We start from the raw sequence: 13,759 nt of genomic DNA on the forward strand, positions 1-13,759 counted from the left end.
ACTGGGGCAAGTCCCTTCTTTCTGGCCTCAAGCTCTTCCCCTGAAAGAGGAGGGTAGACACAGGGGTCACGGAGGGCTTTCCCAGCTGGAGCTAACTTCACTGGAATTCTAAACCAATGTGCCTTCCCCAGCTGAGTCAGGAGGAAAGCCTGCCAGAAGGCCTGGCAGCCTTCCATCCGACTCTCTTGCCCCCGGCGCTCAGGGCAGCCCTGCCCCGGGAGAGCCCCGCTTCGGCCCCGCGCCCCAGGCAGCACCAAAGCCTCCTCTCCCCGCTGCACCTCAGCCCTCACCCTTCTCTGGGGGCAAATCTCAACCCAACAGTTTGGGGAAATGAAGCCGAACAACGTCATCAAGCCCTGCAATCAGGGGCCTCTTCCCCCTCAACACCTGCAAGGCTTTGGGAGGCCCACAGGTCAGGACTTAGGTTAGGGCTTCTCAAACTAAATTCTTAAAAAATGCTTATCTGCAGAGAACTTCTGCTTTCGGAGAATTTAGGAAATCCACGAGCCAGTGGCGGTGGTTACACAACGGAGCGAATGTACTTGATGCCACTGAATTGTGCACTTAAAAATGGTTCAAGTGGCACATTTTCTGTTATGTAGATTTTACAATGAACATTTTTTTTGGTAAAATGAATAAAAAAGATGCTAAAGGACCAGCCTCGACTTTAACAGTATTCAACTGACCTTGTACAATCGTTAGAAAAGTTTCTAAATGCTTACTTTCAGTTTCTGTATCATCTCACGCCGCCCAGCGCAGCCCGGGGCCTGGCGGCGGTCCGAGGAGCTCTCTTTGGTAGCGCTCACGGAGGCTGCAGGGACGCGGCCTCTGGCTTTGGAGAGCCTCTCAGGAGACTGACCAGGAGGAACAGTACACCTGCATCTCTGCTCCCCCCAGCAGGTACTTCTGGATACCAAGCCACCTGACCCCAAGCAGCCCCCTAGGCCAGGCATGCTGGTCTGACTTATGGCTGGACCCCTCCTTCTATCCCCGTGGGTCTCCCTGGGCCATCTCGAGGTACACGGTTATTAAGGTCTCCCTGTCAGTGGCTGCCAATACAGGCAGTTGCAGGGTGGGGTGGGGTGAGGTGGGGGTGGGGTGGAGTGAGCTGGGAGAGGGACAGACAGGGTGGAAGTGTGCCTTCTTTTCTTCTAGCCCCTAGACCAGACTTGGCCCAAGCCTTACCTCCTATAGGAAGTCATCCTGGGCCTGCAGCTGCATGGAGGAGCCCCCACCTGCGCCCCCACATCACAGCACCGGTCTCTCCATATTTGGATTGAATGGTTGGCACGGGAAATCCAGCAGCAGTGCTGCTCCTCTGTGGGTCGGCAGGCGGTGGAACGGGGCTCGGTGTGAAGGTGTGGCCGGGTTCAGGACTTCGCCGGGTTCAGGACTTCGCCGAGTGCCCCTGGGCAGGGCACGGTCCCCAGAGCTGAGCAGTGGCCTCGATGGCCAGACCCTGGGGGGACTGTGTTAGGGATGTTGCATCCCGAGTACAGCGGTCTCTGCCTTGCTGAGCAACAGAAAACACTGTGGGCTCTAAAAAAAACCCCAGACACCTAGACTCCGATTTTAGAAATCCTACCTCCAAAGGGCCGATGAGGGTCCCTGGGTCTATTTTGAAAAACCCAGCTGGAGTCTGGCCCCTAAGAGGTGCCGGCAAGCCTTTGGAGACTGTGTTCAAGAAAGTGCAGCCTGTGTGTGGGAGAGACAGGGACTGTGGCGTCTGCGGAGAGGAGCTAGGGGACAGCAGAGGAAGGGGAGTCACTTTTCATTATACTTCCTTTTGTACTGTTGGGACCTTTGACCTAAAAAAAGAGTGACTGACGGAGCTGCGCGTTATCTACGTCAGGGACTGCGAATTCAGGCCTACCGCTGGGGCCCTTGACTTCTGTCAAGGACAGAAGTGGGCGGGCCGGAGAACAGAGCGCGGTAGAGCTCAGGTCCTACCTCTAGGGGGCAGCAGCTGCCCAGGGCCTGCTGACGGCGTCTGGGCCGGACTGAGCGCCCAGCGTGGTCGATCTTACAGGTTTTTTAAGATAAGCCTGAAATCAGATTTTCGAGTGGAATTAATTGGCAACTCACTCAAAAATTTAAACAGCATGGGTTGAACCCAACCTGGCAGCAGGCCACCAGCTGGCGCCTTGGCATCTGAAAGGATGTCGGTAAGGGTAGGGCATCTCTGAGGCCAATGTGCAAACCAGGGCAGAGCCATCCTCTGCTTCTAGAAAATAGGATTGACTTCCCCTGGGGTCCACACAAAAAGAGGACAAAGCAGGTGCCCCTAGTGGACCACAAGAGTCACCCACCCACTCATAATGATTTAATTCAGGCATATTAATTTATTTTTAAAGATTTTATTTATTTATTCAACAGAGAGAGAGACGGCCAGCGAGAGAGGGAACACAAGCAGGGGGAGTGGGAGAGGAAGAAGCAGGCTCATAGCGGAGGAGCCTGATGTGGGGCTCGATCCCATAATGCCGGGATCACGCCCTGAGCCGAAGGCAGACGCTTAACCGCTGTGCCACCCAGGCGCCCCTATTTATTTATTTTAGAGAGAGAGCACGAGCGGGAGAGAATCCCAAGCAAACCCCACACCGAGCACAGAGCCCAGTGTGGGGCTTGATCTCAAGGCCATGAGATCACGACCTGAGCCGAAACCGAGAGTCAGGCAGACGCTGAGCCGACTGCGCCCCCCAGGCGCCCAGCGTATTTATTAACCTCCAACCACATGCCAGTCTCAGAGCCGGAGAGCCAGTGGTGAACATGACAGGCACAGTCCCTGCTCTGGAACCTTCCTTCCAGCTGGGGAGACATAATTGAAAGAATTTCATAATCATTGTTACATGATACTTAAGGAGCTGAGTATAGCTGGGGGTTAAAATTTAAGGTTTGGGGGCGCCTGGGTGGCACAGCGGTTAAGCGTCTGCCTTCGGCTCAGGGCGTGATCCCAGCGTTGTGGGATCGAGCCCCACATCAGGCTCCTCCGCCATGAGCCTGCTTCTTCCTCTCCCACTCCCCCTGCTTGTGTTCCCTCTCTCGCTGGCTGTCTCTATCTCTGTCAAATAAATAAAATCTTTAAAAATAAAAAAATAAAATAAAATAAAAAATAAGTTTTGAATCCTGACTCCACACTCCTAGGCATGTCACTTTGAGCAAATCTGAGTCTCACTTGCTTCATTTCTTGCCTGTAAAATGGGTATGCTAACATGCTCTGGGGATTCACTGAGATCATGCAAGTAAGCTGCGGCACGTAGGAGGGGAGCCTAGGTTCAGCAGGGAGTCCCCACCCACGCCCTGCCCCATCCTAGTGATACTGGGACTTCTTGCCAGCGAGGCGAGTGGGAGGCCACAGATCGAAGGCCCAGGCCGGAGGCCTCCTGTACCTAGTGAGGCTCGGTCCCCCTGGTACCCTCCATTCTGTTGAGGTGGTGGCCATGGGCCTCTGGCTAATGTCCTGCTTCTCTTTCTTATCCCCGCCGTCCACTTCACAGCCCAATTGCCCCCGGTAGGATTTGGTGCCCAAGGCCAGGCAAGGTGCTACTCACACCACACCAGGGGAAGGCTGGGCCTTCCCAGCTATGGGCCGGAGCCCTTCCACTAATGCTGCTGCGTTGTGAGCTCTTCGATCCTTATCACTAAGCTCTAAAAACCTGGATGCGTGTATAAAACAAGCCAGAAAATCTTCCCTGGGCCCCTTCAGTGCAGAATACCAGCTTTGGCTGGCAGAGATCTCAGCCACAGTACTCTTAGGACCTTCTGTTTGACCTAGACCAAGAGGCAGGAGGCAGATGGCAAAAGACTGAAACGCCAGCAATGTTTCTAGGGCCTTGAAGTTCAGCTCAGTGTTGGGGGATCCTCAGTGGTCAAGACATGGGTCCCAACCTGAGGGGTCTGCAGTCTCACCAGCAGAGAAGACCCAGACCCACGGTCTTAGATTTGAAAGGGAACTTCCGGGGCACCTAATCCCTCCTCCCACCCGAAGGGGAAAGTTGCTTTTAAGGAGCCCAGCTTTCCCCTTCTTCTTATTCCTAAATGAATCACGTTTCATAGTGATTCAGACAGACTGAATTCACAGTAAGGTGGCCAAGCCGTTATCAGAGAGGACAGACTTACTAGGAGTGCTAAAACATCACTGGAAATCAGAACTTTCCACTGGGAGAATCATCCATCCAGTAGAAAGGGACAACTTTATAAAGGAGTGAGTGGGGGTGACACCGCTCTTCCCCAGCATTGCCGGAGATGGTCACCAACTGCCTTTCTGAGGAGGGCAGCACTGGCTGCATCCGGGGCACCGGGAATCGTTTGGGACCAGAGGAGCCCCGTCCGCATGCAGGGCCTGGAGTCAGGCTGTGCACCTAGACCCTTGCTGGCTCAGAGTCTCGGGCAAGCCAGATGACCTTCCTACCCCTGCCTACCTCCCCTGCACTGCAGGGCTGATCTGTACTCCCTCACGGGGTTGGACCCACGGAGCCAATAACAACGCCTGGAAGTAACGGCTCGGTAAACAGTGGCTCCTTGCCAGCACCGCTGCCCCCCCGTCAGCTGTGGAATGGTCTGTGGTTCCTCCTCCTGTTTCCCAGATTCAGCGGCAAGTTTCCGGGAGGAGGTGGTCTCGTCTACTGCTCCAGAGCACTGCGCTCCCCTCCAGTTCAGACCCGCGTCCCCGGATCTCTGTGCCACTCCCTCGCACTCCCCCGCACTCCCCCCAGTCCATCCTGCCCCGCCTGGCTTTTCTCTCCCTCAGAATGCCTTAGTTCACTGAATACTGCTATCGCCCTGTCCTAAAGCCTGCAAAGGGTCTCCATTGCTTAGGACCGGAGAATGGAGAGGGGCTCTTTGTTGAGCTCCTGCCATGACCCAGTAACAATGGCAGGTTCCGCAACCGTGGGCTTGTCAAGGGCTTCATTAGTTATTAAGTGCTGGGGTCCATATCTGACCCCTCAGAGGACTGGCTCGAGTCTTTCCTCCTCCATTAGGCCTCCCAGGCCACCGAAGCCTGTGGTTACGCCTTCACCAAGCCACTGAAGCACCCTTGGTTAGTATAAGCTTCTGGTCGAGAACAGTATTCTCGGCTAAGTGTTCTACAACTCTCCTCCCCTTCGTCATCAGCACATGCCGCACTGGGACCCCATTTTCATCACTAGCGGACAGCCCAGTGTGTAACACACTCGAAGTGCTCGGACACAGCAGATCTAAGGGCCTTCACGTCCCTCGAATCTCCTTTCCACCAAGGCCAGTGAATCACCACATCTAGGTACAAAAGTTCCAGGAGGAAGGGACAAGCCTCATTTTCCATTCAAGCCAAAAGGGAACGGAGTGGGCTCCTTGATGACAGCCCTGGGGCTGAGATCATACCTCCTGGCCTTGCAAGACTACCTACGCCTGAGGGGCTGTCAGGGGAGCTGGCCTCACCGAAGAGATGCGTACTAGAGGCCAAAACAGAGGACGCCCAGGCTGGGGAAATACACGCACACTCCCCGGAAGTCGCGGGTGCCTATTATTATTCTTTCCCTCCAAGTTCTATGCCAAGAGTAAAAACGATTTAACTAACCTAGTTCAACTTTCTCATTTTTGTCCAGGAGAAAACAGCAGCCCAGCACTAAGTGCCTCCCCAAAGGCCAGAGGTAAAACAGCAAACCAGGGCTTCTGAGCTCATGGGTGAGGTGTACCTGCCCTTCGGTTCCCTGTGACGCATCACTGTCACGGGGAGGGAACTTAGGACCCCCGTGATATCAAGTCAGAGCCGCCATGGGGTTGGTGGGGAGGGGGGAGCCTCCCTCAGCCCAGCTTGACTCTTTTCTTGCTCTTTCCTAAGCTCTGTTCCTTTCCCTACAGGTCCTATAGGAACAGTTTACTGCCATCTCTAGGACACCCAGTAGCATTACCCCAAGTTTCTATCTTTACACCATCTTCATGTCCCAGCTACTCAAAACTGGCATCTAAAAGGTCTCTGTGGGCACCCCGTGCAAACCTCCAACACCTGCGACGCGCCAGAGACTGAGGATGACTGATGCCGAGCTCCTGCACTCAACCCTCACTTTGTCCTATTCGTTGTCTGAACTAGCGTTCGACTAACTACACTTGATCTTGTTCTTGTTCGCCCTGCGTGGCCAGAACTCTTTACGTTCAGCTTTTCCCCAGAACTACAACTGATCATCTTGGTCTGGGTAAATTTGGAAGTCAGTTCAAGGCACACGAGAAGCTGCATCACCCCTGCCAACTTAAGAGTACGAACTTGGCTCACTCACTAGCCTCTGGTGGAAAATAGTTGTCATTCACATGCATGCTAGATACTGAAGCAGGGTTCTAACGGGCCTTCTACACACACACACACACACACACAATTTAATCCTAACAACATATATGAGAAAGATTGAGAGAGACCACTATTATTCTTTAAGTTTGGTAAAACCCCAAAGATAAAGCCGGAGCGGAGGAAGTCCACGCTGGGCACCCAGCAGACACCCCCCCCAGCATGAAGTCATCCGGGGCTCTCTCACTATGAGGTACACGGCTTCCAAGAGCTTTTATGCCGATGTCTGAGGAGCAAATAATCATATGCAATTAAGGCTATTTCCCAAATAGCATAGGAAAGCTGCCAAAGGCTTTCGCTGAATTGAAAGGCAATGCTCTGACACATGGTGAATATTATACCCTCCGGAAACAAGGAGATGCCAACCTGAGCCACCCAGATCACATGCTACTCTGGAAAAGGTTCCTTTTAACCACCGCACCAAAGGTTGCTACGTGGGCCCAGAGAATATTAAATATTCCAATTTTGGAGTCATGGCTTCTATGGCAGGAAAAGTATGAGAGGACACATCCTACCCCTGCCTGTAACAGAAAGCCAGTAAACTGTCAAATACCTCTAACCAGGACCTCGAGATTTCCCCCAAGCCCTTCTCTAGAAACCCCATGTGCAGCTTCAAGCTGCCTTTTTAACAGGGACACGGGGACAAAACTAAGCTTGTTTGCAAATAAACATCTGAAAGACTATTGCAGCAGCTGATCTGGGCCGAGGCTTCAGAAACAAAGTGATGATTGTGGAAGAAGACAATGCAAAGGACTCCGGAGCGAGATGCCCCAGGGCAGAGACCTTGTGGCAACGTGTGCTCTCCGCTCTGGAGGCCAAAGGCCCCATCTGGAACGAACAGAAACTAGGAGGGTCTCTGTCACTTCACAGTTTATTACCTGTACAGAAAGAAGTCACTGCCACCAACAGCACTGTGCAGTTTTATTAACCATTCAAGTACAGTAGTATCTGGTAAGATCGGGACAGAATTGGGATTTAAAAGTGAACAGATATTCAGCGTCTAACAGTTTGAAAGAAGCCACTACATACTCTTTCCACAAACATGTTTTCACAGAGCCAATACAGTACTAGCCGTTAACCCAGTACGCCAGGTGCACTGAAGTAGAAAAGATGCAACAAGAAAAAGTAGCTACATTAGAAAGACTTCAACACTTTAGAAAAAGAGTACAACACTTTCAGTTTCTCCCCTTTAGCCCCGAAAACAACATCATACAATCTGGATCTACCTATACAGTCCTACATCAGCTTCTAGAAGATTTGTCGGGAGGGCAAAAATAAAATGACACTGGCCAGTACAGTCTTTGGATATTTGGGAAGGGGAAGGGGAGAAAGTCAGTTCTCAGAACGAATTAGTCAGCTTCAGTTTCATCAGCAGGGTCTTTGGATTCTTTGTTCTTCCGCACTTCCTCAATGTGCTTGTCCTGGAAAGAAACAGCATCGTCAGTCAGGCAAATCACAAAGCCTGCCAAGCCGCGCACCCCAAAAGAGCCCGACGGCAGCTCTGGGCGTATATTCTATATAATATATCAGTGGGACGCACACAGAGTTCTCAAACATTATTTTCAAACTTCCTTGGGTCACTCATGGAACCTGATGACCGAGCCTCCTACTGCTCTTTCCAAGAATGTACAATTTTTCCGGAAATCACTGAATATCCCTTTTTTTTTTAAAGATTTTATTTTTTAAGTAATCTCTACACCCAATGCAGGGCTCAAACTCACAACCCCAAGATCAAGAGTCATGCGCTCCACCGAGACTGAGCCAGTCTGGCGTCCCGCTCCATCTTACTTTAAAATAAGATCCCTCGCATTTAATGTGTGGAGCCCTGAAACTGAGGACAGAGACACCCAACGCCTTGATCAAGGCAATTAGTTCGGTCCACCTCACGGGTGCAGACTTCAAAGCTCTCGACCCTCTCAAAGCAAGGCTGGGCCACCGACCTTCTCCCGCAAGCGCTCCAGCTTGGCAGCCATCTGGGCCTCTCGGTTCTCTTTGTTGGCCTCCATTTTGTGGGTCAGCTTTTCTTCCGCCATCTTACTGAAGTTGTTGTTCTCCTCTATGGCTTTCTGAAGCACCTCCTTCTCGTGCTCCCGCTTCTCTGCCAGCTGCTTCAAGACCTCGGCTTCATGGGACTGAAAAATGTTTAACAGGCTAGACCCTCTGAAGCTTATTTAGCATTACATTTTTGACCCCCCCCCAAAAATTATTAACGGGGAGGACTGAAAAGAGGCAGAAATTGAGATCTCTTTAAATATAACCTAAGTCAGGGCCTGAACCGTCTTTATCAAAATACCATGAAAATCACCCTCTTTTTCCAGTGTTTGTATTTACTTTGGAAAACCGCCCAGTTTGTTCAGAGTCTTGCCCAACTGTTCTCTAAGGGAAGACTGACTGCTTAATGGTAACAAAAGGACTGGTAACATGCACTGGGGACTGGAGCTGTCCTGTCAAGAACTGGTTATGGAACTTCAATGTCCACCTGAAGAAAATTAGATGATAAAAAAGGTAACCATATCGAGAAAAAGAAAAAACATGAATGATAGGGAATTTAAGACTAAGCCCCCAGATTACTGTTTGAGCCAGGGGGATTTCTGTTTCGTGGAAAAGCTTATCAGCTTCTCTTTGGAAGCTGCATTCACTTCCAGGCCACTGGAGCTGTTACCGCGGTGCGCCTCCTTCAGCAGACTCCACACTCAACAGCGTGCTACCAAACAGATTCCAATGTGCCTGGAAGCATCACTGATGCAGGAAAACTACGGAGCACCTGCCACTGGTCCTGTTCACTCTCTTCGGCAATAGCCCAGTCCCAAGTTTCACTATATAAAGCACAGGCTAGTGACTACATCGCGAGGTTCGGTTCGTTAAAAATTTCTCTGTCCAGCCATTGGCTCTATCTCCTCACAAGCTCAAAACTCCACAGAACTCCATCAACCTCCGTAGGAGCTCCAACTGCACAGAAGAGCAGGTAGGAGACAAAGCTCCCTTGCAAACACTGCCGCTCCTCCGGGGGACAGGAATGGCAGTGCTGACAAGCGGGTCAGGGCACATACGCAAGTGGCACTGAAATGTACAGGGCACTTGTTACAGCAGCTTAAATAGGGGCCTGTTGTACGTGTGGTCAGATGTGTCAGACTTCAAATTATATACCGTGTTGGTCAGGGACCGGTTACTACCTCACCTTCTTGTGCCTACTTTCCTTTGTTTTATTTTATTTAAAAAAATTTTTTTTATTAAGTAAACTCTACACCCAATGTGGGACTTGAACTCACAATCCCAAGATCCAAGAGCCACATGTTCTATTGACTGAGCCAACCAGGCCCCCCTCCCTAATTTTAAAATTAAACCCACTCACCTTAATCAGGGTTGTTGGAAGGGAATAAATGAGAATTTATATAAAGTTCTTCATGAAAAGAATACTGAATGGAAGGAAATGCACCAAAATATTAACAATGGTTATTTCTGGGAAGTAAGATAATGAATACTCTTAATTTCCTATGTATAAACTTCTGATCCCCAATTTTTCTATAATAAGCATATTAATATTTGTTGATCTTTCTGATTTGGGTTGTTGTTGTTTTTAAGTAGGCTCCACACCCTCAGGCCAGGCTCAACACAGTGCTTGAACTCAAGACCCTGAGAGCAAGAGTCAGACGCTTAACCAACTGAGCCACCCAGGCGCCCCTCTGATTTGTTTTTAAAAATGGATATTTTTTAGAATTGCTTAGGTAAGAGAAAAACTGCCCCAATATCATCATGCCAGTTGAGCAACACAATCACATTACCAGCAATTTAAAATGTTTTTATTGTACAGCTCTCAAAAAAAAAAAAAAAAAAAAAGCCACACAAGCACACAACAAACCAAACCAAACCGGGGGGAAAAAGGGGAAAGAAAAAACAATCATCCACTAACAAATCTATTTTTCAAAGAGAAAGCAAGAGAAGCAGGAACTTTGGTTTCAGACAGACCTAAGCTTGAATTCTGGTTCCAATACTCACTAGCTATAGGACTTGGGAAAATGACAACATTTCTGAGACCATTTTCTCATCTCAGTATCTCAGACATCTATCCTTTGAGGGTCATTGGATTAAAGGAGAAAAACAGAAGTAAAGGACTTGGTACATAATAGGAGCTCAGTAAATGTCTGACATTTTCTTATAGCTGCTGGCATATGTAATTTTCACAGTTATAATCACATCTAGCTACAATTCTGTTTTCTTCCTGTTATGGAAATAAAACTGATTTGCCTGGGGCGCCTGGGTGGCACAGCGGTTAAGCGTCTGCCTTCAGCTCAGGGCGTGATCCCAGCATCGAGCCCCACATCAGGCTCCTCTGCTATGAGCCTGTTTCTTCCTCTCCCACTCCCTCTGCTTGTGTTCCCTCTCTCACTGGCTGTCTCTATCTCTGTTGAATAAATAAATAAAATCTTAAAAAAAAAACACAAAACTGATTTGCCACATTACACAAATAAATATCCTGTTTTCTGTGAATTGTGACGTTTACCTTGCGTCTTTCTTCTGCAGCTTCTAATTTCTTCTGAATTTCCTCCAGGGAAAGATCCTTCTTCTTTGGAGGGGAAAGGGGGAATTCTGGGACGGATTCTTTTGATCGAGGGCTGAGAATCAGCTCAAAAGCCTGGCCTGAAGCACGCTTCTCCAGTTCTTTCACCTGGATATCTGGATTTGATCATATTCATAACGTATTCAAAAAATGGGGCTTTCCTATTCTAATAAACCAGCTCAATTTAAACGAATAGAATTCAGGCTGCTGAAGAAGCTGTGTTTGCAGGCAAGAAATTACCTGAATACCACCCTCCCACAAAATCAGAGCTCAGTATTTTTGGATCAATAAACACCATTCTAACATACCAGTGTTTGACAATCACTTTCATAAACAAAAGAGACTTGTGCAAAACTCCACAGTTTTGCTCTAGACCAAGCCAAATCATCATATAATGAAACAATTAGGAGCTCTCAGTACAATCAAGTGTTAATTTTTTCTTCTTTATTCTCCGATTTATAAAATGGGTTTTTTGATAAGACCAAAATACAACTGCCCAATTAATAGCTTAAGACCTGAATCCATCTCCTATTATAAAATCCTAAACCCATCACAATTCAGCTTTTCCAAACAGATTACCTACCAGAAGAAGCCATGGTGAACAGAAGACAAGAGACTGGCAGTGTATTCTATACAATCCACTGGCAAGGAAACCCTGAAAACGATTTTCAAAAGCATGCGATCAATTTCTTTGCATTTCTAGGTCACTGATCCAAAGGGACCTCAAATCAAATTCCACATAAATCAGTGTCAGAAAAATCACTACCGTGGAATTAAATAAGACATCATTAACTAGAAAATCATAAAAATCTAGAAAATACTGAAACACTGGTAAATTTGAACTGAACAGAACCTTAGTTGCAGAAAATCAAGTCAATTGAGCTTGCCTGTTCAAAAAACATCTTGGATTTTAAAAATTAGACGACGTTAAGTCACAATATATTTTTTCCCCTAAAAACTCTAAAAATTTTCCCCCCAAACGGCGGAAAGATATTCCAGATTCAACTCAACAGCGAGACCGGAGCCATCTTAATACTGCCTACAACTCATCGTGCAAATGAAATTCCCACCCCTGCTTTGTCTGCGTCTGCCATGGTGGAAAACAAAACGCCCAAGCTAATATTAACCAGTAATGTTGAACTCCTATTGTTCTAGGGGCTTAAGCTCCTTATCCAACAGGGAGCAAAATTAATCAGTTTTACGAACCTCTAGGCTTTAGGTTACATTTAATGCCTTATATCACGAAAAACTTCTACATCCCTCCTTGATTCTTTTTAAGGTCATTATCCTTGTACACCCCAGGCTAGTAAGAAAACCTAAGACTGCAGCTTCCAACAGCTGGAAATTAAAACCCTAAGCATCGGAACGGTCCAACCCCGGCAAGGCATGAGACGCAGCACCGGACTCAGGATAGGCGTGGCCCCGGTCCAAGTGAGGAAAAGCGGGTGGCCGCCCCCGGCCAATCAGAGCACGCCCTGCGCTCCGGCCCCTGGCCCCGCCCCCTTCTCCCCGCGCCTTTTCGAATCTCTCGGAACTCACAACACCCCGTAGCCCGCGCGCGTGGGAAGGGGAGGGATGGGCGGGGCTAACGGTTCTATCTGGGTAACTCCGCCCTTCCCGGGCTCGCCCCGCTCTGACGCCCCCCCAACTCCCGCCAAAAACATCTCGAGGCCACCCCCACCCCCGCAGCAGCTCGGCGGGTGGGGCAGGCCCAGGGAACCGGCCCTGAGGTAGCTTAGGCATCGGCCCGCCACCTCCTCCCTTCACTCCCACCCAACCTGCCTCCACCCTAGCTGTCCGCGCCCCCCGCCGCGAGGACTGCATTGCTCTCGTGGGGTGTCGGCCTGTCGGGCTCGGCCCTAGCACTGGGCGAAGGCGACAGCGGGAAGGAGGAGCGGCCCTAGCCTCCCGCAGTCCGATGCTAAGTCCGCTGCCCTCTAGAGGCGCCGCCCCGCCCCTTCAGACAATGGGGACCCCAGCGGGACTGAGGCTGCAACGGAAAGGAGGGCGGCAAAGGAGGGCCCACGCCCCCTATTGTCTCCTCGACGGCACCCCGGGCTAACGCCCGGGGCTTGCCCGGCTGACCGCGCCCCCTCCCCAAGGTAGCCGCGCCCCCAGGGAGCGGGGACAAAGCCGAGGCTCCGCCCGAGCCACACACAAAGCCGAGCGACCCCCGCCCGCCAGTCCCACTTGGGGCCCGCGGCCACGCCCGCTGCCCTCCGGCAGGGGGTCGCTGCCGTGGTCCGGCCCCTCCCGCCGGCCGCGTCCCTCTCGCTGGCCCCCCAGCCTCCCGCCGCCTCCTTCCAGAGCCCCGCACCCACCTGCTCGGTCCGAGCCGCCTGGCCACACTCTGAGCACCAACAGACCCGGGCGCGCACAAAAGCGCCAAACAGCGGCACGTGACCTCCCCACCGGGCTCTCCATTGGCTGAAACCCGCGGCACGTGCCGCCCCCTCCCCCACAGCCCAGGTGGCCCCGCCCCTGGGGACCCCCGAGCACCTCGGGAAGTGTAGTCCAGGCTAGCGAGGTAGGCGGACAATGCGAGGGGTGGGGGGCATTTGGGGGTCTCCCCGGATATGAGCAGGGGGCCGGGACGGTTGTATGGCTGCGGGAGAAGGTTACACTGTAGCCCCTAGCTTGGGTCGGAACCAGCTTTCCCATCCCTAGGAAAAGGGCGGGGACCGGCGGGGGGGGGGGCCCCCCCCCCCCTCCTCAGAGGGTGGTGGCCCCCTGGACTCCTCCTCCGTTGAGCCACGTGCCCCGCATTGCCCCAAGGGCAACACTCGGACAGCGCAGTGCCCCTACGGTGCCTCACCCCGTGCTGCCACCTAAGACGTTGTTACAGGACAGTGCCACTCTTTGCCTCTGTAACGCCCCCCTGCAAC

The 13,759-nt window shown here is 51.1% G+C and overlaps 1 protein-coding gene and 1 long non-coding RNA gene across 3 annotated transcripts; one reads left to right on the forward strand and one right to left on the reverse strand.

Annotated features, from left to right (window-relative positions):
* Positions 1 to 535: 535 nt before the first annotated feature.
* Positions 536 to 7,026, forward strand: LOC117796948. Its single transcript, XR_004621707.1, has 3 exons — positions 536 to 900; positions 5,583 to 5,627; positions 5,839 to 7,026. It is a non-coding gene; the product is annotated as an uncharacterized LOC117796948 (long non-coding RNA).
* Positions 7,027 to 7,218: 192 nt separating this feature from the next.
* On the reverse strand, positions 7,219 to 13,322 carry STMN1 (stathmin 1). 2 transcript variants are annotated; one of them, XM_002913293.4, is made up of 5 exons: positions 13,196 to 13,322; positions 11,458 to 11,529; positions 10,818 to 10,990; positions 8,257 to 8,448; positions 7,219 to 7,737 (listed from the first exon to the last, which is right to left on the reverse strand). In XM_002913293.4, the coding sequence occupies exons 2-5, from the start codon at positions 11,468 to 11,470 to the stop codon at positions 7,666 to 7,668; spliced, it is 450 nt and encodes a 149-aa protein (XP_002913339.1). In that variant the 5' UTR covers positions 11,471 to 11,529; positions 13,196 to 13,322; the 3' UTR covers positions 7,219 to 7,665. The 2 variants fall into 2 exon arrangements, with proteins under 2 accessions (XP_002913339.1, XP_019658389.1); XM_019802830.2 differs by lacking the exon at positions 13,196 to 13,322 and adding an exon at positions 12,081 to 12,202.
* Positions 13,323 to 13,759: the final 437 nt, after the last annotated feature.

This window comes from Ailuropoda melanoleuca, chromosome 2 (genome assembly GCF_002007445.2).
Source record: "Ailuropoda melanoleuca isolate Jingjing chromosome 2, ASM200744v2, whole genome shotgun sequence".
Lineage (NCBI taxonomy): Eukaryota > Metazoa > Chordata > Mammalia > Carnivora > Ursidae > Ailuropoda > Ailuropoda melanoleuca.